A 27674-nucleotide genomic window follows, 5' to 3' on the forward strand; every position below is an offset into this window, starting at 1 on the left:
CAACCAATCCAAAAAACTAAGAATGCTATCAGATAGCAGCCCAGATGTATAGCAGTTTTCTCCACTTTTCTGCAGATATTAATCTATGCACCCCCAACCAGCAACTTCTTGATGTTCCACTTTCTTCATTCTGCAACTCATGAAATCTCATGTGTGCAGTTCTGTGGTGAAACATGTCTTTTGTGATATCCTCAGTCGGTGTTTCTAGGTCATGGTCACTGGTATTTGATTCAGAACAAATTTATCTGAGGCAAGAACTATTTTGTGTTGACACTGATTTTGAAATAGACAAGTGGATAGAGTTGCTATTATTTTATGTTGGGCATCTATTTTCAATATTTTAACATGTTTATAAAGTATCTTCTAACTAAAGTAATCTAGCTTTGGGGAGTAGAGGTACGGGTTTTGAGTGAAAATTTGAACTTAGTGATTGTGTATAGAATATTTAAAGTGGAAAGAGTCACTGCTAACAGGTTGATGATTGCAGAAAGAAGAACAAGCTGAGTACAGGCGCACATGATGCTGTGGGGCAATTAGAACTTGGGAAAATATGCCTGATATACACCCTAGACTTAAGCGTCCTTTTCACGGCTGTCAAACTTAAGAACTACATTTCCCATAAACCATTTCGATTGTAATTCTTTTTAGAAGCCGTTGATTGGTTTCCGCCAGATTTCTCAGTTCCTCAAGACTACAGGGTTTATCAAAGCTGTCAAAGTTCATTTCCCAAAATGCACACCGTGAATGCTCCCCGTTATAAATGGCCAATGAAGTTCCGCGAGATTTCTGAGACGGAAGTGAAATTGAAGCCATTAGCTTAAGAAAGCGATTGCAGTAAGACACACGTGTGAAACAATGTTTAGGGGTTTCTCCCCTATGTCTGTCCCGACCCTTTTGTTCGCCCAAGCGTTGGGGACCTTTTACATGAACTTATAGTCCTTCGGTCTTAGCTGCGGAGACTTCCGCTTCCTGGATTCCACCCTCAGTCCGGTAAGCAGGGGTTTCATCCCTTAACCCTTTAGGAAGCAGAGGGCAGTAGTTGTCAGGGATGAGGACACCAGAAACCGCAGGAGGCGCGCCTTTCGGTCCCCATAGCTGGCGACCAAGGAGAAGTGGGGTTAGAACACTTCATAGGTGACAAAGAGAGGTTCTGCCGACCTGGTTTTAAAATTCGTACAGCAGGGTGTTCATGGGTGACCGGATGACAGGAACTGTTCTTAGCGTGGGTTTTCTTTCTAAAACCGTCGTTGATATGAGCACACTGTTTTTGTTACTGTTAAACTTGCATAATACCTTTTATATTTTAAGTTAAATCTTCAGTTACTTTATGCGTTTGTTAGCTGACAGTCCTCATGCAAATAAATCACTTGTAAAAATAGTTGTCAGTTAGTTTTACATACTGCCAATTTAACTCGAAAGTTAGTTCATTTACTACTGTATTCGCTAATGTTTTGTCTTGAATTTTTCTCGTTATCTCTGTCCTTTATCCTTTTACAATAGACATGCAAAAAAGGTCATAACTTTCATACTCAAAATTATAATTGAAAATACAGCAACAGGTATATTCTCTGCAAAGGCCAAATTTTTGTTTGCAGTCCAGCAGATGACAATAGTATCTGTAAATAATTAGCATGATTATAGAGATCAGTGATAATGGTTACACAATGATGGAAGTACTAGGTGCCAGTGAATTGTACACTTAAATTGAAATAAAATGGTTATTTTTATATTATGAAAAATTAAAAAAGGTAACCATTAAGCAAATTTACAAGCTAGACTATGACAGAAATCATTAAACCTTAAGAGCTTGTATGCTCTTCTTATAGTGCATATTTCTCTCTCTCCTATAATTAACTATGGATTTTACTGTTCCCCAAATACATATTGCACTATTATGTATTTTCATAAAATCGTGTTGTTTGTAATGATACAAGTATGTCATTCTTGTGATTTAGAGATTTCTAAGTATCTTGTATTCAAGAGGTAGTATCATTTATCAGCAATGTCATACCTTATATTTTCAATTATAAAATCCAGACATGGGATTTCTATTTCCAAAGTTTGTTGAATCTGTTTATAAGTCTTTAGAATATTGGCATTTTTATGCCATTGAGTTTTATAGTTAATCTGTTACTATTTATAACTAAGAACTTTGACTCTGGTGTCCAATTACATTTTCTTCAAATTGTACTCACTGAATTTGAGGTCAACATTCTTGATAAAAAATTTCTACTAATTTAGCATAATATTTTGGATGTTATTTATAGGTAGTTTTGTCTCCTGAATACATTAAGTAAATATGTATGCTTCCTTTGAATTATACACACTTGCTATGTTCTGGTTTGGCTGGACTTACACGCACTTTTTTGTCTTAAAGGTACAATCTTCTTTTGTAGCCTCCCAATCTTCCTGCCTCAGAGGCCTGAGTTCTATAAGGGGTTTTGCCATCACACCCAGCTCGGGAAAACTTTATTTAAAGCTGTACTTGAGTTTCTGGAAGCTATGTTGCATCCATGTTTTCTATTTTGTTACAATAATTTCTTTAGGAAGTTTTTATTTCCACATAATGTTTAAGTTATGTAATCAAAGTTTGTTCACAGTCACTTATATTTTATTGTGTTCTACATATTCCTAATATTTTTAATTAATCTTTTTTTTTTAATTTAAACAGGCTCCCACAATGTAGTCCAGACTGGCTTCTCAAACTTATAATCTTCATGTTTCAACTTCCCTCTATGCTGGGATTATACAGGTGTGTACCACTCCTGTTTAGATACTTATTTATTTTATTTTAAACAAAAACATTAGAACTTTTTTGACTTAGACAATCCAATTTATTAAACGTAATTTCTGTTTCATAGTTTTCTGGCTTTTTATCTAATTTTGTGTGGCAGGGATAGAGTCTTTGAAGCCCAAGCTGGCCCTGAACTTCTCAGATAGCTGAGGATAACTTTGAACTCTTCTGATCCTTCTACTTCCACCTCTCAGTTGCTGAGATTACAGACCTGCTCTGGCTTCTTCATTACTTTCTTCATATAATTTTTGTAACACTATTTCTTTTCCTGACTTAGGCTAGATTACTGTGACATCTTCCAAAGTGGAAATACTGTTTTGGAGTTTTGTGTTTCATACATTTTTTGTTGTTTTTAGACAACGTCTTATTATGCAACCCTGGAAGACCTAGAACGCTGTATAGATCAGGTTGGCCTCAAACTCAAAGATATCCACCTGTCTTTCCCTCCCCCATGCTGCAATTAAAGATATCCATCACCATGCTTGGTATATGATTATCATATATTATGAATCCTTTGATATATGGATTAATGTAGCAGTTTCTTTTGAATTTCATTTCTCGACATTTTGTTGGAAACATATCTCACACTATTTGTGCAAAAAACTATTGCTGACAATATATTGTCAACACTAGACCAACAGGACGCAAATAAAAAGTGACTGCCAAACGTTGCCAAGACAAGGTAAGACAGTCCTTGAAAATTCCCTGCTTTTCAGAAAAGTCTCTGTCAGATATTCTAGGCCTGTAAGCCAAGGATGGATGCCCCAACATTACAGAGGAAACATAGGGTGACTGTCTAGGCAGCCAGACGTCTCTGCCGTTAGGTAATATTATATCCTTCTGGTGCCTTTGATGGAGTTGAAGACTGTATTGTTATAGTTTTCACTAGTTAGGTAAATTAAATGTAAAACTGTAAACTCACCAAGATAAGATAGATAATAGAGTATTTTCTCTAATTTTGCCATATACAAATGGAGTGGATATTATAACTAATTCTCACTTAATAATATTTTGTTATATATGGTTTTACTATGTTTAGATTAAAACTTTCCATTTTAATTAGACAAAAAGGGAGAAATGCTGTGGAATAATCCTGTACACTGAAAATATGTTGTTCTCATTGTTAATAAAAAAAATGATTGGCCAGTAGCCAGGCAGGAAGTATAGGCAGGACAACCAAACTAAGGATGCTGGGATAAAGAAGGGTGGAGTCTAGAGTTACCAACCAGACACAGAGGGAGCAGATGAATGTGCTGTACTAATAAAAGTACCTCCATGTGGCAAGAACGTAAATAAGGAATATAGGTTAACTTAAAATGTAAGAGCTGGTTAGTAATAAGTCTGAGCTATTGGCCTAGCATTTGTAATTAATATTAAGTCTCTGTGTTGGTTATTTGGGAACTGGTGGGTAAGAAAGAACATCTGCCAACACTCTTCCCTTTTAGCCTCTGGGACATGGTCTAGATCACAGTGGATATACTGATATATTATTGATTTATTGAGAATACAACTTGTATTGTTTTTTTCCTAGTCTAGGTCATAATGGAGAGAAAATGAATTTGAGTATTAGTGGAACTGAAGAAACAAGAACATGTGGTGTTCTTCATTGCTTTGTGTATGTTTGCATGCATAGATAGCATTGATTGAAATAGGCCCAACAAGGGCAAACCTCAGTAAAAGTGCTGTTCTGTATGTAATAGTTGCAATTAAATACGAATGCCCTGACACTGTTTTATAAAGTCGTATATGGAAATAAAATTGAACATTGGAAGAATTGCAGCCACCAAAAAAGGAATTTATAATGTACAGTTTGGAATCCCAAAATCAATTTTGGATCATAAATTTGTCAAATGAGGTATAGCTGCTGTCATTGTGAGAAGGGAGGCATGGACAAGAGTAAGGTTCTGCTAAGTACCGGGTGAAGTCCTTCCTCGCGGCCAATACCTGGTACTTAAAGTATTTGTTTGGGTTAAGTACTATAGTGAGAGGAACCAAAATAGTTCAATGTAATGTCTTGCTTATCCTGTGCCTTCCAGCTAGGATAGTGGCACCCACTCCTAGTTAGCCCCATTTTCTCCTAGTTCATAGTGAAGAGAAAAATGTATCTGAATAGTAGAATTGAATAAACAATAACCAGGGAGATAATATTCACTGTGTTACAAAAGCAGGTACCATAGAATCTAAAATTTGGTGTCTCTGAAAACTCTGCGTCCCACTTCATCCATGATGCTGTCATTCTGATTACCACTGTCTTGTTCTTTGTATCTTGCAGAAAACTTCTGGGTTAATAGTCACTGTACCTATTTCTAGATATGCCCTTCACCCAGCCTATCTTCTGCTGCAACTGTATTCGAGATCTCTTGTTTGTGACCTTCATTCTGCACCAATAGTCTCTCTGTTGGCCTCTTGAGTTTGCATTACTGTAGAACATTGGACGTATTCGACAGGTCTAGCTTGGATGTTGGGGCATTGTCTCAGTTTGAGGCACCTGGCCAATTTGCTCCATGAAGTAGATGAGGCTCAAGGTGCTATGCTAAACTGTAAGTCTGCCTTAGCACCATGGTTACTGTTCATATCACAGGACCTTTAAAACTATTCCCAATCCTTCAGATTCTTTATATACCTTTTTTGTTGTTGTTTGTTTTTGTTTTTGTTTTGTTTTGTTTTTTGTAATCCTTGCAAGCCACTTGCCTCATAGAAGCTATCTTGTTATACAAGTAAATGAGGATCAATTTCTACCCATTTTTTATTGACTCTTTACTTTTATGTTAGGAGTTTTCACTCCAGCTCCAGGACAGTGAACAAGGAAGAGAAGTAAAAACTTAACTTGGAGCGTATTGCCTGTTTGGAAATATAGAGAAAGAACTAACCAAGCAAACTGTGTAGTATGTTAGAAGCATGGCATCCTACTTTTGTTTCTCTTGCTGTGACAAGTACTCTAACAAAAAACAGCATAGGAGGAAAGACTTTATTTGGTTTACACTTCCAAGTCAGTCTTTGCAGGGAAGTTGCAGAGGTAGCGGTGCAAGGCAGTTGGCCATATTCTATCCACAGCCAAGGGCAGAACAAAATGAATGTAACCATGCTGCCTGCCTACCTGATTCCTAGTACTCAGCTAGCTTCTTAGACCCTTACAGCCCGTGAAATAGTGCTGCCATAGTGGGCTGTGTCAACTAATAGTCAAGCTAGTTTCCCTCCTGCATGAGCACAGGCCAGCCTGGTCCAGAGAATTCTTCACTTGAGGCTCTCTCCCAGGTGATTATTAGTTGTGGAAAGATGACATTTTAAACCAGCCATTGTAGGAAGCAATGCCTCCTGGCCATTTTCTGTGGATCTTTGGAGATAGCAGGAGCAATAGCTTAACTCTGATCAGTCTTTTGTAAGCATTTGTAGGCAAAAGCCTAGAAGAAAGAACGAACAGTTCCCCCAGTGCTAACTTCTGCCTGTACAGCTCAAAATGGTGAGAGGCTTTATTGATTCAGAAACTAAAAGATATTCCTGGGCAACTCAGAGTATTCACTACTGTGGCAGCTTGAACTTGCAGTATTGCTGGAGTTAGTGTCAGAGCCTGGATCCTACCAGTTTTAGCAGACTAGGCTTGGTCAACATTCTCAGTAAGACATTTGAAAAGATACTAGTAAAAAGAAGGAAGGGGATATTCATTCACTGAGTCCACAGTGGAAAAAGAAAATGTTGCATTGACTCCAGAAGTCCATCTACTGGTGCTGACATGAGGTTTCAGCTTAAGCAGACTGGGCAAAGTACGCATAATTAACAGTTCCAATGAATGTATGGTGTTTCCTTCAAGGTGATCTGATAAATTGTCAGAAACCTCATTTTATATATGTGTGTGTGTCTGTGTGTCTCTGTGTGTGTGTATTTGTAAAATTTATTTCTATTTTATGTGCATTGATATTTTGCCTATGTGTGTCTTTTTGGAAGCCCTGGAACTGGAGTTACAGTCTTGAGCTGCCATATGAGTCCTGGGAATTGAACCTACGTCCTGTGGACAAGCGGCCAGTGCTCTTAACCTCTGAGTCATCTCTCTAGCCCCATCAGAAGCCTCTTTATTGAAGACTAGTTCCCTTTCTGAACGGCACTAGGCTTCAGTCTATTCCTTTTCCCAGTATGAGATTCCTGGGCAAAGTTTGTTTTATGGATTGAATTGTCTCCGTAGTCCAATAATAAAAGGGAGAGTATCAGGGACCCTTTAGAATATCTTCATTTCTCTGGGGATGATCACAGCAAGATTTACAAGACCTTGTTTTATCCTTCCCTTCATCCCTCCATCCCTCCTTACCTTTCTTTATTGTGCTCAAATTTTTGTGGGTTTCTTTATTCTGGGTTCAAACCCAAAGCTTCATGCTTGCTAGGTAAACATTCTGTCATTAAACTGTATTACTAGCTCTAAATTCTATATTATTGATTATTCGTGTCCAGATTTATCTATTTGTAGTAAAATATAGCCTGTTATAACTTAGTAAAGTGTATTAAGGAGACATATGTATTTTGGGGGAAAATAAATGTATATGAAAAAAGACAAGGGTCTGCATAGTAAATGGAGTAGATAGAAAGGGCTGTTTCAAAAGCCTTAAAGTTTAATTAAAAAAAAAAAACTGAAGAGAAGAGCCAACCAGACACAGTGTAGGGAAGAAGATTGGAAGGAAGAGATAGCAATTGCCGGGGTCCTAAAGGATGTGCATGTCTCGGGGTATGAGGCTCTGTGAAGAAGTCAGTGTGAGCTGAGTAGCATAAGTAAGTGACTGGGAAGATAGTCACGGTGGGTTGGCAGGGGTATGAAACCTTGTTCTGAGGAAAATGAAACACCATCAGAAGGTTTTCAGCAAAGATGTGATGTTACCTATATTTTACAATGTTGATGACAGCAACAGGATTTAGGAGACCAGTTAGGGACCAGTCAGGCTGATTTAGAATTAGCAGAGCAGTTATAGTGTAGATGCTGAGGAATAGCCAGAACTTTGCATATATTTTGTGTGTGAAATGACAGGATTTGACTATTTGGATAGAAAAGGTAGGAAAGAAAGAGAAGGGACAAGATTGGCTACATAATTTAAATACCTTGGTCCCTCTTTCCTTTCTCTGTCTCTCTTTCTTTCTTGTTTCACCTGTGTCTATGTCAATATATGCACATGTCTGTGTATGGATATACTCACTCATATATGTGTAGGCAAGAGGTTGATGTTGATGTTGTTGCCTTTATCAATCTCCGCCTTATTTTTCTGTGTTGAGACAGAGTCTGTCATTGAGCCCAAAGCTTGCTGTTTTGGCTAGACTGGCTGGCCAGTAAGCCTCCCATGATACTGTCTCCTTGTTTCCAGTGATATGATCATGGACTTGCACTGCCATGGCCAGCTTTTTCTGTTGGTGGTAGGATCTGAAATCACGTTCTTAGGCGTGCATGGCAAGCACTTTATTATTGTGCCATCTCCCCAGACATTTCTTTTTGCAGTGCTGAATATTAAACCCAGAGCCTTTACCTATGCCAGGCAAGCTCTCCATCATTAAATTACATCATCCAGTGATACCCTTCCTTCTTATTTTCATGTTAACAGGCTAGCTATAAAATTCTGTTCTGTTTTTAGCTATTACTTTGTATCTCTTGCCCAGTTTTAATGATTCCAAAACTTATTCATCAGCTTGGCAAGTCAGGTGTTTTCCCTCATGTGTAAGTAATATGTACACAGCTAAAGGGGCTGCAAATGAAACCATTTCAGAAGATAATTTTCCAACACATAACAAAAGGCTTAAGCATGTTCATAAATACTGCTCAAGCATTTTGTCATCTAGATATTCATTCTAAGGGGGAAAGAGGTATACAATTTTAGCTTCACAGATTTATTGTAGGTGTAGTTTTTCCATTTGTGAAAAAATTAGAAACATTCTAAATATTTAAACATAGAACACAGAGCTTTTAGTAGAGTAACATGTAAACCCCTGCTCCTAAGGCTTAGGAATGGTTGGAGAAGACAGTTCTGAGGCAAAGCATGAGATTCTAATAATTCAGTTATAGTTTGTCAACTTCTAAAATTTCCCTAACTTTTTCTTCTTAAATAATTTGTTCCAGATCCTATGTCTCATGCTTATTAATACCACTTAAGTAATACGTTCTATAGAACACTCATTTTTTTTTTCATAGCTAATTTTCCCAGGGAATCACCATAAGTGTAGCTGGAAGTTTTCCTGTGTCCTGGCCAGCCAGCGGTTGGGACAGATCTCTCCCACTCGCATCCCCCAAGTAAACACACAGAGGCTTATATTAATTATAACTGCTTGGCCATTAGCCCAGCCTTATTACTGACTAGCTCTTACACTTAAATTAACCCATAATTCTTATCTATGTTTAGCCATGGGGCTTGGTACCTTTTCTCAGTTCTGCCTTGTCATCTTGCTTCTTGTGTCTAGCTGGCGACTCTTGACTTAGCCTTCCTCTTCCCAGAATTCTCCTTGTCTGCTTATCCCACCTATACTTCCTGCCTGGCTACTGGCCAATCAGCATTTTGTTTATCAACCAATCAGAGCAACACACATTCACAGCATACAGAATGACATTCCACAGCACATAAGTGTTACTCAACATCAGCTTTTATAAGAATTTTTACATTGTCCCAGTTCTAGCCTTCGGTGAGGGGCCCTTAACAGCAAGGAATTCAAACATTAAACATGACAAAGACATAGGCGAGAGTTGTGCAGCAAATTCCACCGAGGGCAGTGAAGGGTCAGTCCAAGTTGTCCAAGCACTGTGATCTCTGTCAGGCAGCAGCTCCAAGACACTTAGCATCACCAAGGAAGACGAAGAGCCTGAGATGAGGATATTTGCTTCAATATAGTGTATTCTTTATAAAAATTATGACATGAATTAGAGGTGGGTAGGGAGAAGGAGCTGTGGGGTAGTGTGGGGAGTATGATCACTATGAAATTCTCAAAGAATTAATTAAATATTATTAAAACTGAGAACCATCAAGGATGTTTTACTTTACAAATACTTTAGTTGATTCTAAATTCCATTTTCAATAAAATATACATGAATGTATATTTTGTGTACAAAATATGTATAATGTATTTGTCTTAGGGTTTTCATTGCTATGAAGAGACACCGTGACCATGGCAATTCTTATAAGGAAAACATTTAATTGGGGTGGCTCACTTACAGTTTCAGAGGTTCAGTCCATTATCATCATGGCAGGGAGCATGGTGGCATGCAGGCAGATGTGGTGCTGGAGAAATAGCTGAGATTCTTACATCTTGCAGGCAACAGGAAGTTGACTCACAGACTGGGCAGTATCCTGAGTATAGGAAACCTCAAAGCCTGACCCCACAGTGGCACATTTCCTCCAACAAGGCCATATCCCCTCCAACAAAGCCACACCTTCAAATAGTGCCACTCACTCCCTATTAGATTATGGGGACCAATTACATTCAAACTATCACAGAAATTTATATAATTTTTTTTATTTTCATATTTTATTCTCATTGTGTTAGGCTGAGAAGGGAAGTTTGAGTCATAGTTATGGATCTGTGCTGTTCTGTTGTCTTTCAGACAAGATTGGGATCCCGTTGAGACCAGCATTCTGCAAAGTTGCCTGTGGCTGCTGGAAACAGGAGTTCCTAGGAAAAGAAAAAGAAGCAGTTGTGCAGTTGGCCATGGAGGGTTTCTGTGCCAGGGAACCAGTTGAAATACCGGAAGATCCTCCACAAAGGCCACAGGTGATGAGGCCCACAGTAGGTTCTGGTAGCAAATGGGATGTTGTAGTCCTAGGAAGACTGGTGGTCAGGAGCATCCTCACAGAATTCTCGTCCTTTGGTCTGTATCCTGAGGTACTGTGCTGTATTTTTCCAAGGACTTGCTGCCTGGTTTCTCCTTGGCTTTTCAACCATGCAAATCTTACAAAGTTACCAGCATATAGAAACAGTCTTTTTCATTTCTCCTTCTAAACTTTTCTATACATCCCTCCCCACTCTACTTCAAATCATGGCCTATTTTTTCATTAATTATTATTGCATGCATGTATGTATGCTCAGTCCATATAATGTTACTGGTATATATAGTTTCAAGGCTGACCATCTGGCACTGGACAACCAGCTGGTTTGCTCTTCCCTGGGGAGGGCCACCCCTCCTGTTCCCAGCTTTCCTCGGTTGCCTGTAGTTTGTAGAGTTGAGGCTTTATGGACTTTTCCCCATCCACTCTGGTGGTGCATTGGTGCCATTCTTGTTCAGCTCACATTTGAGCAGTCATAATTGTGAGACTTTATGGGGTTGGGGGCACCAATAGGAAACACAAATCTCCTAAGAAGCTCCCTGACCTTCTGGCTATTATAGTTTTTCTGCCCAACTTTCCTAAATGATCTCTGAGCCTTAGGTGCAGGAGTCTTTTGAGTCTGGACTCTACAACTCATTTTTATTAGTTGTAGTTTTCTGTAGTAGTCTCTGTTGCAAAGAGAAGTTTTCTTGATGACAGATGAGGACTACACTTATCTGTAGGTATAAGAATAAATGTTTAAAATATAGTTAGAGATTTTGCTTTTTTAGTGAAGTGTAGGTTATAGGTTCTCCTCCAAGATCCATCAGTGACTAACACTGAGAAGTTAGTTAGGTTTCCAGTACTAGCCATGGTTTCCATTTATTGGAGCAAGTCTTAAATTCATTTAGAAAGCTATTGGTTACTGCCAAGGTATGTGTGCAACTACTGCCCCTTTAGGGTTATCATACCATGCTGGTCTTGTGGATCATGCGTCATATCTGAGTGAAACTGTAGGTTGCTTCTCTCCTACAGTAAAGGAGGAAGCTTACCACACCATAATCCTGTACAATGAAAGCTCTCCTTAGGAAGGCATTCAGGTCAGTTCTAGCTCAGAGCCCTCTGGACCCTGTGTCTCAAGTGCTTGGTACCTTCAGCAATGAGCTCCTACCTTGCCCCTTTGCAGGGCAACTAAGGGCAATAGCAGTACTCTGTATATTTGGGGAGTCTCATGGACAGCCGTGGTCACCAAAAAGAGGGTTCCCCTTGTCTGGTATTGGGTTTTGGTTAGTGTAAATGGTGCAGCATGAGACTGTTTATTAAAAAACAAAACTTGCTGGACTGCCTCAGACAATGGAGGACAGCACCCAGCTGCAAAAGCTTGTTAGGTTTTATAAGGGTAGATGAGGGGGACCTTGAAAGGTAGGACAGCCAGGTGGGTAGCCTGGGGAATCTGTCAGACAGTGGTGGTACTGAGAGTTGTAGTCAGGAGCACTCAGCCAGCCTTTAAGGTTTCCTGGCAGAATCAGCTCAGGTTGGAATTGAATCATTGTCATTAGCACTGCCATTGGGGGGTGCTGTTTTGTGACCTAACAATAGTTAGGTGGTTTTTGCTCTTGGAGGGAGCACACACAGACCAGATGAGAAAAGTTCACTAAAAATATCTGTGTATATTTATACACAGATTATGTGGACTATCGTTTTTTAAGGAAAACAGTTAATAGTATGATTTTTTGTGGCTTTTTTAGACATCATTATTGTTATTTTACCGTGCTCCCTCCCTGCTTCTTAAAATTCCCCCTTTTCTCATTCTACCTATCAGATCACTTGTATTCTGCTATTCCCCTCTGCCCCCTGCCTACCTCTTCTGTATTTACTTCCTTTCCCTCCCTAAAGAGCCCTCCCTTTGCTATTTCCATGATTAGGTCATTTTTACACTGCTGTTCACCTCCCTATTGCTCCCCAAATCCCTTTCTTGGCAGTAGCCTGGTTTTGCTTTCCAGGTTCCTATAGTTACTGTAGGGTATATACTCACATTTGAAGATTTTGAGTTAGGAATGTCCAATGAGAGAGAACATGCTGTTTGTCTTTCTGGGTCTGGGTTTCCTTAATTCGGTATAATATTTTCAAGTTCCATCCATTTACTTGCAATGTTCATGATTTCATTTTTCTTTGCTAAATAGAATTCTACAGTAGATATGTACCAATTATACATTCATCAGTTGTAGGACATCTAGGTTGTTTCCATTTCCAAGCAATTGTGAATAAAGCAACATCGAACATGGCTGACAAATAGCTGTGGAGTTGGATGTCAAGTCATTTAGGCATATGCCAAGGAGTGCAAAGGCTGATCGTATGAAGAATATATTTTTAGCTTTTTGAGACTTCTCATTAATTTCTGTAGTGACTGCACCAGTTTGCAATCCCACCATCAGTGGATGATGATCCTTTTTTCCTCACACTCCAACATTTGTTGTCAGTTGCCATTCTGACTGTGGTGAGATGAAATCTCAAAGCTTATTTGATTTTCATTTCCGTCTCTAATCACTAGGGACAGTGAGCAGTTTTTGAGATATTTCTTAGCTATTGTCTTTTCTTCTGATGAGAACTTTATGTGGTTCCCACTTTTCAAATGAATCTTTTTGTTTTTGATTTTTTGAGTTCTTTGTATATTCTGGATATTAATCCTCTGTCAGATTTGTAGCTGGCAAATATTCTCTCATTCTGTGGGCTTTCTCTTCACCTGATTGATTATCTCTTTAGCTGTGCAGAAGATTTTTGGTTTCATAAGGTCTCACTTGTCAATTGTTGGCCTTAATTCTTAGGCAAATTGAATCCTATTCAGAAAGTCCTTTTCTACACCTATCCTATGGGGTACTGCCTGTGTTTGCGTCTAGCAGTTTAAGAGTTTCATATTTCACACCTAGGCCTTCAGTCCATTTGGAGTTAATTTTTGTGCAAGGTGAGAGGCATTTGCATGTGGACATCCATATTCACAGCACAAGTTTCTGAAGAAGCTTTCTTCAGCATATGCTTTTGGACTACTTGTCAACTATTGAGTGGCTGAAGTCATGTGTGCTCATGTTTGTGTCTTTGGTAGTGTTCCATTGGTTTACACATCAGTTTTGGTGCCATTACTATGGCTCTCTAATATGTAAGATTTGGAATTGCAATCTTTCCAACATTTGTTCCTTTTAGTCATTTTGTTTTGGCTATCCTTTTGTGGTTCCATATGAATTATATAATATTTTTATTTCTTTGAAGAATAGTGGAAGGCTTTTGGTTGGGATTGTATTGACTCTGTAAATAGCTTTAGATATAATGGTCAGTTTCATAATGTTAACTCAACTAACTAATCCATTTTCTAGTGTCTTTATCTCTTTCTTCAGAGGTTTAAAGTTTAGGTTTATTCCTAGATACTTCATTTTCTTTGAGGCTCTCATGAATGGGAGTGTGTCCATGACCTCCTTCTCCGTATGTTTGTTGATGGTGTATAGAAAGATATTAATGTGTTCAGCTCAATTCTATATCCTACTATATTGCTGAATTCGTTTTGTTTTGTTTTTTTTCTAGAAATTTTCTGGTAGAATTTTGGGGATCTCTAATCTGTAGTATCATATCATCCGAAAATAGGGATAGTGTGACTTCTTCCTTCACTATTTGTGTCCCTTTAATTTCTTTTTCTTGCCTATTCCTCAGGTACTTTTGAGCATATCTTGAAAAGGGGTGGAAACAGTGGATATCCCTGTCTGGTTCCTGGCTTCAGTAGAATTGCCTCAAGCTTTGCTGCACTTGGGATGATGTTGGGCATTGGTTTCTCATAAGTAGTTTTTATTGTGGGAGGTAATTCTCTGGGACTAAATTCTCTGGGACTTTTATAATGGAGGATTTTTTCCAAATGCTTGTTCTCTATCTACTGAGATGATCATGTGATTTTTGTCTTTAAGTCAATTTAAGTATTGAGATAAAATAAGTGATAGGAGGTCTAGCTAAGCAGGTAAGAGCACTTGGTATTACAGAGGACTTTTGTTTGGTTCCCAACACCCTGTGACAACTCAGAACCATTCCTCCAGTTCCAGGGGATATGACACTGGTTTTTTGTTTTGTTTTGTTTTTATCTTTACAGGCACCAGGAACACATGACACATACATACATGCAGGGAAAACACTCATACACATAGAAATCAATCAGGTGGGGTTTTTTTTGGTTTTTTTTTTTTTTTGAGATGAAATAAAACAAAACTTAGCCCTTATTGTTCAGTTCAGTGGTGGTCCATACATTCACAAGGGACTACATTCCCCAATGTAACTTTTGAACTTTTCTATCATTTGAAACTGAAACTGGGAATCCTGTAAACAGTAATTCCCCTCTTGCTTTCTCCACAGCCTCTGGCAAAAACACTCTGCTTTTTCCCTTCATGAGTGAATCTGACTCCATGAACCTCATGTAAGTGAAATCACACATCTACCCTTCTTTGCCTTGCTAATGTCTTTTAGCACAATTGCCTACTTCCATGTGTCGGAGCATGTATCAGAACTTCATTCCTTTGAAGACTGGTTAATATTTCACACCTTTCCTTATTCACACCTGTTGCATACTCCTTTAAATTGTTTTCTTCTTCCTCTGTTTTCCTCTATCCTTTCCCTTCCTCTGTCTCTCCTTCCCCATCTTACTTGCTTTCTCTCTCTCCTCCTGCCTCCACCTCCTTAGTATCTGGGACTACACATGCAGTTACCTAAAACCTTCAAGCTGTTGAAGATAATCTTTATTGGAAGATAATCTTTCTGACTGTATTCTTGGTGTTATATAGTTGGTGGATAATTAATCACTAAAAAGGTTTTTTGTTTTTTAACTCTGAACCATTTTTGTGTCTGTAATGAAAATAAAGGTCACCTTACTTTTTCAAATAATGAAATGAATAAATCTTCTAAACAGTGATCATAAAGGTCCTTTGGTATTGAATTGCTTTGTGCTCTTATTGAAAAATTGTTTGTTGCTGGGAGTAGTGACACATGTCTTTAATCCTAGCACTTGGGAGGCAGAGGCAGGCAGATCTCTGTGAGTTTGAGACAGCCTGGGCTACAGAGTGAGTTCCAGGACAGCCAGGACTGTTACACAAACAAAACCTTATCTTGGAAAAGCAAAAGGAATAAAGGAAGGAAAGAAGGAAGGGAGGGAGGGAGGGAGAGAGAGAGAGAGAGAGAGAGAGAGAGAGAGAGAGAGAGAGAGAGAAAGAAAAAAGAAAAGAAAGAAAGAAAGATTATTTGTCTATACATGTCAAACATGTCAAATTTCTTTCTAGCTCTCTTCTGTTCCTTTGACTTTTCTGGGTATACTTTAGTCATTTTTCATGTTGTTAAAGACCATTATTTTGAGTCTTCTAAGTTTCCCTATGTTTAACATTGTTATGAATTTTTTGCAGTTTTTTTTAAATCATATTTATTATTTCTTTCCCCCACCTCTTTTGTTCCATTTTCTGTTGGTTATCTACTGCTGGCCCTGAGGCCTACCCTTAAGAGTGATTTGTTTCGGGTTGGGGATTTAGCTCAGTGGTAGAGCGCAAGGGTCCTGGGTTTGGTCCTCAGCTCCAGAAAAAAAAAAAAAAAAAGAGTGATTTGTTTCTCCAGTGAGACTCCATTGGAGAAAACTAATATTTCTTATGCAAGCAGTTGCCAATTAGAGATAGCTTCTGGGTTACGGATGGAACTTGTGTCCACTTTCCCTCTCAGTGCTGAGACCCCATCAAGCCCAGACCCATATAGGCCCTATGAATGCTACCACAGTCTCTGGGTTCTTACATGCATTGGTGTCTTCCAGCCCCTCTGGCTGGTACAGTCTTTTCACCTCCTCTTCCACAGGATTCCCTCAATCCTGATGGGAGGGATTTGATGGAGGTATCCCATTTAGGATTGAATGTTCCAAAGTCTCCTGCTTTCTGCTCATTGAGGGTGTTTGTATTTGTCCCTGTCCACAAGAGGAAGAAGCTTCTCTGATGATGACTGTGCAGACAGTGGTCTATGAGTATAACAGAATGTCCTTAGAAGTCATTTTATTGTTGCATTCCATCAGAAGAAGAATAGTATTTGCTGTTCCACTATGTCCCTGCCTGTGTAATTTCAGGTTTTTGGCCACTCGAGCAACATCAGGGATATATTCCTCTCATGGAGTGAGTTTTAGTTCCAGTCATTTATTGGTTGGTTACTCCCACTAGTTTTGTGCCACTATTGTGCTAGCACAGCTTGCACACGGGACACCATTAGGATTTGTTGCTGAGTTGGTGTTTACCTGTCTTGTTTGGTAGCGGACAGAGTATGTTCAGTACCATGAACACTAGTCAGTAGGGGTTAAGGCTCTAGTTGGGCACCCACTCAACTTCTCCCTGTTTAATGAGTTACTTAGGTGTTGTCCTCAGCAATAGAGCCTTACCATCAGTTTGTAAAGAGCAATCAATCGCCTTGGAAACAGCCAGGATTGCTTAGACATTTCCATGGGGCCTCTTTAGCCAAACACTCAATTATATGTAACCCATTCCCAGAACTAGAAGCTTGACTCGGTGACGAGAGATGTCAGGTTGAGGTTCTATCTCCCATTATTTGGTGATCCCTTTTAGATCACTTTCATACATGTATATATTTTAGAAAACTTCTACTTTATTGGGTTATGACATGACCCTTCAAATGGCCCTTAGTTCTGACTGTCCCCCCTCATATTTCTTCCTTCACCCTTCTTCCCTCCCCCTCCCCATTTGATCCTCCTGTTCTAGACCTACCCCCAATCCTTCCATGACCATCTATTCTATTTTTTCTACTTGGGGAGATCCATTCCTCCCCTTGTAGTACCTAATGTCTGTGCTTATGTGGATTGTGGATTGTTGCCTGCTTATTGAAGATTTAACAGCTAATATCCACATATAAGTGAATACATACCAAAATTGTCTTTTTTGGGTCTAGGTTACTTTACTCAGGATGACTTGTTCTAGCTCCACCCATATACTTGGAAATTGCATTAGTTTTTTAACAGCTGAGTAGTATTCCATAGTGTAACTATACCATGCTTTCTTTGTCTCTTCTTCTATTGAGGGACATCTAGGCTGTTTCAATTTCTGGCTATTTTGAGTGGTTGAACATATGTCTCTATGATAGGATGAAGCATCCTTTGGGTATATGCCCAAGAGTGGTATAAATGGATCTCAAGGTAGTTCCCAGCTTCCCGGGGAACTATATTGATTTCCATTATAGTTATATAAGCTTGCATTTCCACCAGCAAAGTGGATGAGTGTCCCCCTTACTCCACATCCTCACCAGCATGAGCAGTCATTTGTTATAGTGATCTTGGCCATTCTGACTGGTGTATGATGAAATCTCAAAGTTGTATTGGTTTGCATTTCCCTGATGATTAATAATGTTGAACATTCTTTAAGGGCTCCTCAGCCATTTCTGTGTCGTCTTTTAAAAATACATACTCTGTGTACATCGGTACCTCATTTTTTGTTTTCTTGATGTCCAGGGTTTTTTTTTTAATTCTTTATATATTTTAGATATTAGCTCTCTGTTAGAAGTGTAGTTGGTAAAAATCTTTTCTCCAAGTGATGGTATCCTTTGCCATACATAAGCTTTTCAGTTTCATGAGGTTCCATTTATTAATTGTTCTTATTGCTTCTGCTGTTGTTGTTCTGTTCCGAAAGTCTCCTGTGCCAGTGAGTTCAAAACTATTCCCTATGTTCTCTTCTATCAGATTCAGTATATCTGGCCTTATGTTGAGGTCTTTGATCCATTTAGAGTTAAGTTTTGTGCAGGTGGAAATATGGTTCTGTTTGAATTCTTCTACATGCAACCATCTAGTTTGACCAGCACCATTTATTGAAGATGCTATCTTTTTTCCCAAAGTGTATCTCAATTTTTTTAAATCAAAAATCATGTGTTCATTGGTGTGTGGACTTGTCTGAGTGTTAAATATGATTCCATTTATCAGTGTATCTTTTTATGGCAAACCATGCTGTTTTTATTACCATAGTTCTGTAGTACAGTTTGAGAATTGAGGATGGTTGTACCTCCAGCAATTCTTTTATTATTCAGGATATTTTATATTCATAATCCAACATATATACGTGTATATTATATATAGGATATATATGCTATTGTTAAAGGTATTACTTCCCTGATTTTTTTCACAGTCCATTTGTATTTGTGCATAGGTAGGCAACTAATTTTTGTGTAGTAATTTTGTATCCTACAATTTTACTGAAAGTGCTTATCAGCTGTCGGAATTTCCTGGTGGAATTTTTAGGGTCATATATATATACATATATATATATATACATATATATATATACAATCATATCATCTGTGTTTAAAAAATCCTTTAGCTCCTTTTACTGTTTGTATTCCCTTAATCTCCTTCAGTTGTCTTATTGTTCTAGCTAAGACTTCAAGTACTGTATTGAATAGGTATGGAGAGAGTGGAAAATCTTGTCTTGTTCCTGATGTTAGTAGAAATGCTTTGAGTTTCTCTTTATTTAGGTTGATGTTGGCCCATTATCAGACAGCTTATGGGTCAAAAGGAAATGACAAGAAACAAAACTCAGAGTTCTCCTCACTGAGTAAGAGAGACAGCCTTTGAAGTGCCCTTGTGCCAGTTGTCAGCTGTGAAAAGCAGTGCCTCGTCACGTACCCCTACATTCAGCTAAGGTTGCCTGTGCCCCCAAAGGATGGCTACCCTGGGTCTGTCTCCCACGTTTGGTGAGTTCTTTTGTTCTTGCCCTCAGTGAATGAGCACATGTCTCTGGCCATGCCTAAGATAGAGGAGACGTGTCTATGCAAGCTGTTGAGCCAAGATGGGTGAACTGAACGATGGTAGTTCATATGACTGACTATGGGCATGTGTGGGTTTGGGACAAAGAAGAATATGTGTATGGTTGACATATGTAGTGAAGAAGGTAAAGGTGATGTAAAGGCTTTATGTCTTGGGACTTCAGTTCCTCACTGAGAAAATGGGACTGTGCAGAGATTGAGCATCCCTAATCTGAAAATCCCAATTCTGAAACTTTGTGAGGATAGCTATAATGGCACTTATGGAAAATTCTATATCTTACCTCAAATGACAGGTTGTAGTCAAAATAGCTGTTTTGGAAAAGTACCTAAAATGATCTTCAGCTATGTGTGTAACTGTAAAGCATAAATGAATCTTGTTTATACATGAGTCTCTCATCCTGAAGACATGTCATTATATTTATGCAAAGATGCCAAAACTTAAAAAAAAATACCTGAAGTCATACATGGGCCTAGCAAGTCATGTGCAGGATACATTGCTGCTCATGGTTGTATATCACCAACATCCTCTTTTCTGTCCTTGTTTGTGAATAAGCAGAGGGGTGTATGGGGTGGGGTGGGTTTTGTGTGTGTGTGTGTGTGTGTGTGAGTTTTTTGAGTATGCTTACAGAGAGAACAGATGAACCTCAAGGATTTTATTTTCTTATCTTAGCTATGTCCTCTCAGGGTTCTCCTGGTAGCCAGGAATCAGAACTTCCTCTTCCTTCAAAATACCATTCCTGTCAGCAGAATTTGGGTTTGTTTGCTTGCTGTGCTCCAAAGCCTGATACACCAACTCGGGTTTCTTCTCAGGTACATAAGATTTCAAGTCCCAAGGGTGGGACAAGTACATTTTAGGATACCCTCACCACCACCATTCCATGTTGGAACTCTTTTAGATACTCATCCAGTGAATGCCTAGTCAAGGACCAGGACAACAGGGAAAGTTAAGTGGCTGTAATCACCACTAGGGAAGTTAGAGGGGGTGACAAGTAGTTTTCTTATGTTTGCAGAGTGCTCAGAATCAATTGTAAGTCAGAAAGTTAGTAACGCTACAAGCTCTCAGCTGCCCTAGAAGATGAAAGCAATTTTCTTCTTGTCAGAGTTGTATTTGTAGCTGTAAGACAGATTAAGAGCTCTTCAAAGGGAAGAGACATTGTGGGAATATTCTTCCAACACATATACAGAAACCTTCAGCAGACCATATCTTAAAATCACACATCAGATCTCTCATGGTCATGTTCTGCCTCTGTTGTCTTCTTATGAGCTGGTTTCTCACTGAGCCCAAATGTGTATGGTATTCCAGGACTCTGTGACATTCCAAGATATTGCTGTGGATTTTACTGAGAAAGAGTGGCCCCTGCTAGATTCTTCCCAGAGAAAACTATACAAAGATGTAATGCTGGAGAATTATAGCAACCTGACTTCAGTGGGTAAGGCTACCATGGTTCCCTTACCTGTTTAGGGATAAGATGTTTTATCTAGTACTTGTTTTGACCCAAGACATAAATGGGGTTTGTAACAAAGCTAAGAACAAGCAGAACTGTAACAAGCTAAGAACCCCCCTCATAGGTTCTCTGGTAGTAGAACCTGTTCATTACATTGAGCTTGGAGGTTTTCAAGTATGTGACTGAGCTTTACCATAAGTTTCTAAAGAGGTCCCCATTCTTGATGGAGAATGGTCAGTGAGTAAGATGATTTACTGTATAGTATTACGACCTGAGTTCAAATTCTTAGCAGTACATACAAAGCTGGATGTCGTTGCAGATAACATCTGGAAATTCCACAGATATAGAAGGTGGAGACAAGATAATTGCTGGAAATTATTGGACAATAGCCTAGTTTCAAGTTCAGTGAGACACCTTTTCTCTAGGGAGTGAAGTAGAGTGATAGATCAGGATGCCCAATGACCTCATGTGGCCTCTGAATATGGGCAAGTACACACACAGAAAAATTAATTTATTAAAATTAACAAAATTTAAAATTACAAAAATTTATTTTTAAAAGTTTCTATTCTTGTCTGAGGTATAGCTCACTGGTAGAGTGGTTTTATAGATTAATGTAAGGCCTTGGTTTTCATTCCCAGCACTTAAAACAAAAAAAATCCACATTCTTTTTTGGATGGTAAAATGTATGAGTATGTGTGCATTTGTTTTTTTTGGAAGATTTTTACTGTGTTCCTTAGAAATGTGACACGATCATTTGCTGCTCCTAAATCAGCCTTGTCCACCTTCAGAAAACCCTGAAGACCAAATTGTTGACCCCAGTCTAATGGAAGGGTTGTCCTCTGCAAAGTCCTCCTTCAACATGTATCTTTCTCTGTGAGTAGGGTATCAGGTTGGCAAACCCAGCCTCATTTCACACCTGGAGCAAGAAGAAGAGCTAAGGATGGAGGAGAGGGACATTCAATGTGGTAGTTCTCCAGGTGAGTAAACACAGATGTGATTTTTGCTGTCAGCTCTTTTCAGGGATTGGAGTGGAGGGAATACATTGTTGCTTTCCTGTGTCTGTTACAAAATAACCTGGAGGATTATTTAGCTCACATTTGTATCAATTCAGGGACATGGTGCCCTTATCCTGGTGCCAGCTATGACATAACCAGACAGCCTGCATTTGTACAGCAGGCACAAAGTGACTTAAGGGAGAAAGAGTTTATTTGGTCACAGTTTCAAGGTTTAGTCCATCATGGCAGGAATGACCTGGCAACAGGAAGGTGAAGTGACTGATCATTAGTATTTGTCTCCCAGAAATGGAGAGAGAGAGAGAGACAGAGAGAGGAGAGAGAGACAAATGCTGTACTCAGCTCATTTTGTCCTTTTTGTCCTTGCCTCCACCTCTACCTGTCTGGTAGGATGCTACAAACAACATTTAGGGTGGATCTTCCCCCTCTTCAGTTAAAATTGTTTTAGAATCACTCTCATAGTCACACCCAGAGTATGTTTCCATGGTCAGACCAAATCTAGGCAAGTTAATAATAAGATTATCCATGACAGCATGGTAGCATAACCATATTCAAAACTAATATCACATTGTGAAATAGGAAGCAAGAAAGCTAGAGAGACCAGTGCTGGTGTTATATAACTGCCCACTATTTGTTTCTTCTTTTTTTTTTTTTCCAGATAGGGTCTCACTGTAGCCCAAGTTGGCCTTGAACTCATGATTCTCTTGCCCAACCCTCCTCAATGTTGGAGTCATATGCATGGGTTATCATATCTGCCTTTATGAGACAGCCTTCTCTTACAGGAGGTAATTAACCTTCTAAGACCAACATTGATTCCATATAAGAACAGTGTAATCAGTGACCTAATTACCTCACAATTGGCCCCACCCATTTAAAGGTTCTGACATGTCAGTGTCACTATACCAAGGCCAACTCTTTACCACATGGACCCTTGAACAAATACATTCAAAACATTAATATGGAAGCACATTTGATAACTAGGAAGTAAGGAAGTGTTCTTTGTCTTATTATCTATCTGTTCTTTCATAAACCTTTTGATGTGTAGACTTCGTCTCTTTGAATTTGACATTTATATCATTTTATTCATTTGTATGTTCTTCCCTTTTGCCTCACCTTTCCTTGTATATCATTAGAATTTACAAAGAAGTCTACTTTTCATTATTATCATCTCACTTTCTTTTTGAATGAGTCAAATTTTCCAATTTTTGCCTTTCAGATTGGGGAACTCCAGCTAAAATAAAATGGTCCATAGTTATGGAAGATATTTTTGGGGAAGAAACATCTGATGGAGTGACATTGGTAAGATTTTCCTAGGATATATTTTTGTCTTTCTGGAGAAGTCAAGGCAGCCACTAGTCAGCTTACTCAAGAACTAGTCAAGTGACCTACTCTAGAGGAAATGGGAGTTCCATAGTGCTAAGTTACAGTTGTAACTTAGTACCTGAGTTCCAGTGAGCTGATTCCAGTGAACTCATTGTGGATACCAAGCTCTAAAAGTGCTTAGTTTCTTTGTATAAAATGTCACTTTTCATTGACTGCATAGAACCTGTACATATCTTGCTATATGCTCTACATTATTGTTATATTGCCTATGATACCCAATACATTGTGGTATGTAAAACATGTAAATAACTTTATTATTATGTGTTCAGTATTAATATAGTTATTTTTGTCTTTAAATGGTTTAGGACTGGGATTGCTGAAATCTTTTTTTTTTTTTTTTTTTGGTTTTGCGAGACAGGGTTTCTCTGTAGTTTTGCGCCTTTCCTGGAACTCACTTTGTAGACCAGGCTGGCCTCGAACTCACAGAGATCCACCTGGCTCTGCCTCCCGAGTGCTGGGATTAAAGGCATGCGCCACCACGGCCCGGCGGGATTGCTGAAATCTTGATATTCAACCCATTGATATTAAAATGAGACTCACTGTATTGTCAGTTTAGGCAGGATCCCAAATCTAGCCCCAGACTTTCTCTTTTAGAGTTCAGATAAGTAAATATTTCTATAATGTGTGATGAAGCTTAATTTTATTTTAAACAGTGAACAAAGATTGCATACAAAAAAAAAAGCATTATAGTATAGTACACATGGAGCCTAATGGCACAGCAGCCACGTTTTCTGCTTTTATTTATTTTAACAAGACAAGATCTTGACTAGCCTGGTATTCGAAATTCTTTTGCTTTAGCCTGCTGAATTGAGATTACGAGTGAGTGCCACCCCCACCTCAAGCTGCTTTTTATCTTTGATAAAGCTCAAATGAAACAAGAACAATACATCTTGGTCATTCTCTTTGTTTGGGTACAATTGCTGTGATCAAACACCATGACCAAAAGCAGTTTGTAGAGGAAAGGGTTTGTTTGAGTTACACTTTCACATCCACAGTCCATCACTGAAGGAAGTCAACAGAGGAACTCAAACAGGGAACCTGGAGGCAGGAACTGATAGCAGAAGCCATGGAGGAGTGCTGCTTACTGCCTTGCTCCCCAAGGCTTGCACCAGCCCAGGGTGCAATACAGGCTGGGCTCTCCTCCATTGATCACTAATTAAGGAAATGCACTACATGCTTGCCTATAGCCCCATATTAATGAAATATTTTCTTAACTGATGTTCTCTCCTCTCTGATGGTGTTAGCTTGTGTCAAGTTGACATAGAACTATTCAACACAGTCATAGTAATATATTTCTATTGTTGCTACTTTATTTAGAGATAATATTTAAAGAGGCTAGGCCTGTAGACTAATGCTTAAGCCCATGCTATGTATTTACTGGTAGGCCTTTGATTCAATCATCAGCACAAAAAACATTAAATGAAATAAGGGCTGTTATAAATGCTAGAGTCAACTCTCATCTCTTAACCAACAGGAAAAAACTCATCTTTTGGAGAAATCTTCTGAATTCACCCATTTGTTTGAAATCTTCAGTATTAGCCCTCACCTTACTCAGCCAGTAGGAAGGTCCACAAGCAAGAGGCCCTATCACCGCCACAGCTGTGGAGTTGCTTTCAAGAACAGGACTAACCTGACTCAGCACATGAGCTTGTATGATGGGAGAAAAATGCATGAATGTCACCAGTGCCAGAAAGCCTTCACTACCGGTGCCTCTCTTACAAGGCATCGTAGGATTCACACTGGGGAGAAGCCTTATGAGTGCAGCAACTGTGGCAAAGCCTTCAATGACCCCTCAGCTCTAAGGAGCCATGCAAGAACTCACCTGAGAGAGAAGCCCTTTGACTGTAGTCAGTGTGGTAACGCCTTCCGGACCCTCTCTGCTCTGAAGATTCACATGCGAGTTCACACCGGTGAAAGACCCTACAAATGTGATGAGTGTGGCAAAGCCTATGGCAGGAGCTGCCACCTCATAGCCCACAAGCGGACACACACTGGAGAGAGGCCCTATGAGTGTCAGGACTGTGGAAAAGCCTTCCAGCACCCCTCCCACCTGAAGGAGCATGTCCGGAACCATACTGGGGAAAAGCCTTATGAGTGTACACAATGTGGCAAAGCCTTCCGATGGAAGTCGAACTTCAATTTGCATAAGAAGAACCACATGGTGGAGAAAACATATGAGTGCAAAGAATGTGGGAAGTCCTTCAGTGACCTCCTATCAAGGAGGAAACACATGAGGATTCATATTGTAAAGAAACCTGTTGAGTGTCGCCAGTGTGGGAAAACTTTCCGAAACCAGTCTGTCCTGAAGACACATATGAACTCTCATACTGGGGAGAAACCTTATGGCTGTGATCACTGTGGGAAAGCCTTCAGTGCAAGTTCCAACCTCACTGCACACAAAAAGATACACACTCAAGAGAGACGCTATGAATGCACTTCCTGTGGGAAGGTCTTTGGTGATTACCTGTCCCAAAGGAGGCACATGAGCATCCATCTTGTCAAGAAGCGTGTGGACTGTCGGCAATGTGGAAAAGCCTTCAGGAACCAATCTACCCTGAAGACACACATGAGAAGCCACACAGGTGAGAAGCCATATGAGTGTGACCATTGTGGAAAAGCCTTCAGCATAGGTTCCAACCTTAATGTACACCGGAGAATCCATACCGGAGAAAAGCCCTATGAATGCCTTGTTTGTGGAAAAGCCTTCAGCGACCATTCATCACTTAGGAGTCATGTGAAAACCCACCAGGGAGAGAAGCTCTTTGCCCCATCCATGTGGAAAAGGCTTCAATGAGTGCTCAGATACACAGGAAACCTGGCAAGTTTAAGAAGTCACAAATGCCTGATGAACTCTCCACATACAGAACACAAGGGAGCACATGGAAATTAGGAAAAATCCAGTTTGTGTAAAGATTGAGAAGACTTGAGTTGGTGTTCAGCACTTGGGGTCTCAGAGAGAAAACAGGGAATGGGAAAAATTTTGTATTGAGTATCAAGAAACTTTCAGCATACTTTATGCTCTCAAACACATAAGAACTTAGGGAGAGAATCTTCAGCTTGGGCATTTGGTGTTAAAGTCAGCAACAGTTTGCGGGCACACTAGAGTGATTCTTTATCAATACAGTGACTAGGGGAAGCTTTCCTTACCTCACATTTGTTCCTCAGGGCAGAAATCAGAGTAAAGAGAAAAATCACAGAAGTAAGAAACATGGAAAAGTCCATAAAAAAGAGGTGAGCAAACTGGCCAGCTGTTTATTGTTGTTGGCTCATAAGCCAAGGTGCTTGTTCTTTTTAAAGAGAAAAAGCATCTGGCAGAAATGCTGTGTGGCACTCAAATTCTGACATACATGCTGTTCGTGAAAATCTTTTCAGGTCAGGCAGCATTGGTTCTCAACCTGGGGAAGTTTTGCTCTTCAGGGCATTTGTTGATGTCAGGAAAGATTTGATTTTGAGAATGGGGAGGGAGGTGCTACAGGCATATAGAGAGATGACATCAGAGATGCTACCAAAATAGCCTACAATATACAGAAGTCACCCATGTCAAACAATTATGTGTACTACTGTAATAGTGCTGAGTTTGAGAATAATACTATTCATTCCTCGGTTATTATGATCCCTATGAACACTCACATTAGGAGAAAATTTTTACAGCTTTTTAAAAGAAAAAAAAATGCAATTTCCAGTTCTTTCTGGAAATGTATGAGGACTTACACTGATGCTAACTCTCTGTGAAAATGCTTTAGCCACAGTGTATGAATGTAGGGTTGTATTTACAAGTCTTTCATATGACAACAGAGTCCAGCTCTTTAGTTTTCTTGATCTTTTTATTTTTAAGGTTATGGTCCTCTGAATAACTCTTAGCCCCATCATGAACAATATGTATATAGCTTTGTTCCTATCTTAATTTCCCTTTGGGAAACTTAACCTAACCAGTGGCATATTTAGAATTGTATGATGCTATGCACTGGGTAATGTGAGTATTTTTAGTATGTATCAGATTTGTTGTGGTCAAAGCATGAAGCTTCCTAATGTAGATCCTTTGGTTGCTAATGGCTTTCTGCCCAAAACAATAACAGAGATCTCTAGTTGCTTCCCCAGTATGCATTTTAAACTCCTACAGCAGAAGAATTATGGTTTTATATGATTAGCAAATGGTGCTACATTAAGAAATCTTTTGCAGTTTTTCATGTAACTAGTATTGTCTACATGCCATGACCCTGGCCATTGACTGATAAACAGAGGTCTTTGTGTGGCTTTCTGAGAAAAAGCTCTTGAAAAAAAAAGTCTGATTTTTTTAATTCATTGTGTGACCCTGAAGATGAAAACCCATTCTAAAGAGGACACTCCAGAGAACTCACAGTGATTCTAGTCTATACTGTGACTTGTGAAAGAATTTACATTGGTGCTCAATGTATTACATCTAGAATTTCTATTACCTGAGAAAACAATAAAATTGATTACAAGTTTATAA

General features: G+C 39.2%; 1 protein-coding gene across 1 annotated transcript; it reads left to right on the top strand.

Moving 5' to 3' along the window:
- Positions 1–681: 681 nt before the first annotated feature.
- Positions 682–27674, top strand: LOC131914746 (zinc finger protein 317-like). Its single transcript, XM_059267372.1, is given in 11 exon segments — positions 682–990; positions 2672–2752; positions 10353–10519; positions 14938–14998; positions 19072–19290; positions 20033–20172; positions 20666–20792; positions 21689–21784; positions 23037–23119; positions 24678–25955; positions 25957–27674. Coding segments are annotated over 7 exon segments (1830 nt in total). The 5' UTR covers positions 682–990; positions 2672–2752; positions 10353–10519; positions 14938–14998; positions 19072–19259; the 3' UTR covers positions 26032–27674.

This window comes from Peromyscus eremicus, chromosome 7 (genome assembly GCF_949786415.1).
Source record: "Peromyscus eremicus chromosome 7, PerEre_H2_v1, whole genome shotgun sequence".
In the NCBI taxonomy this organism is placed as follows: Eukaryota; Metazoa; Chordata; class Mammalia; order Rodentia; family Cricetidae; genus Peromyscus; species Peromyscus eremicus.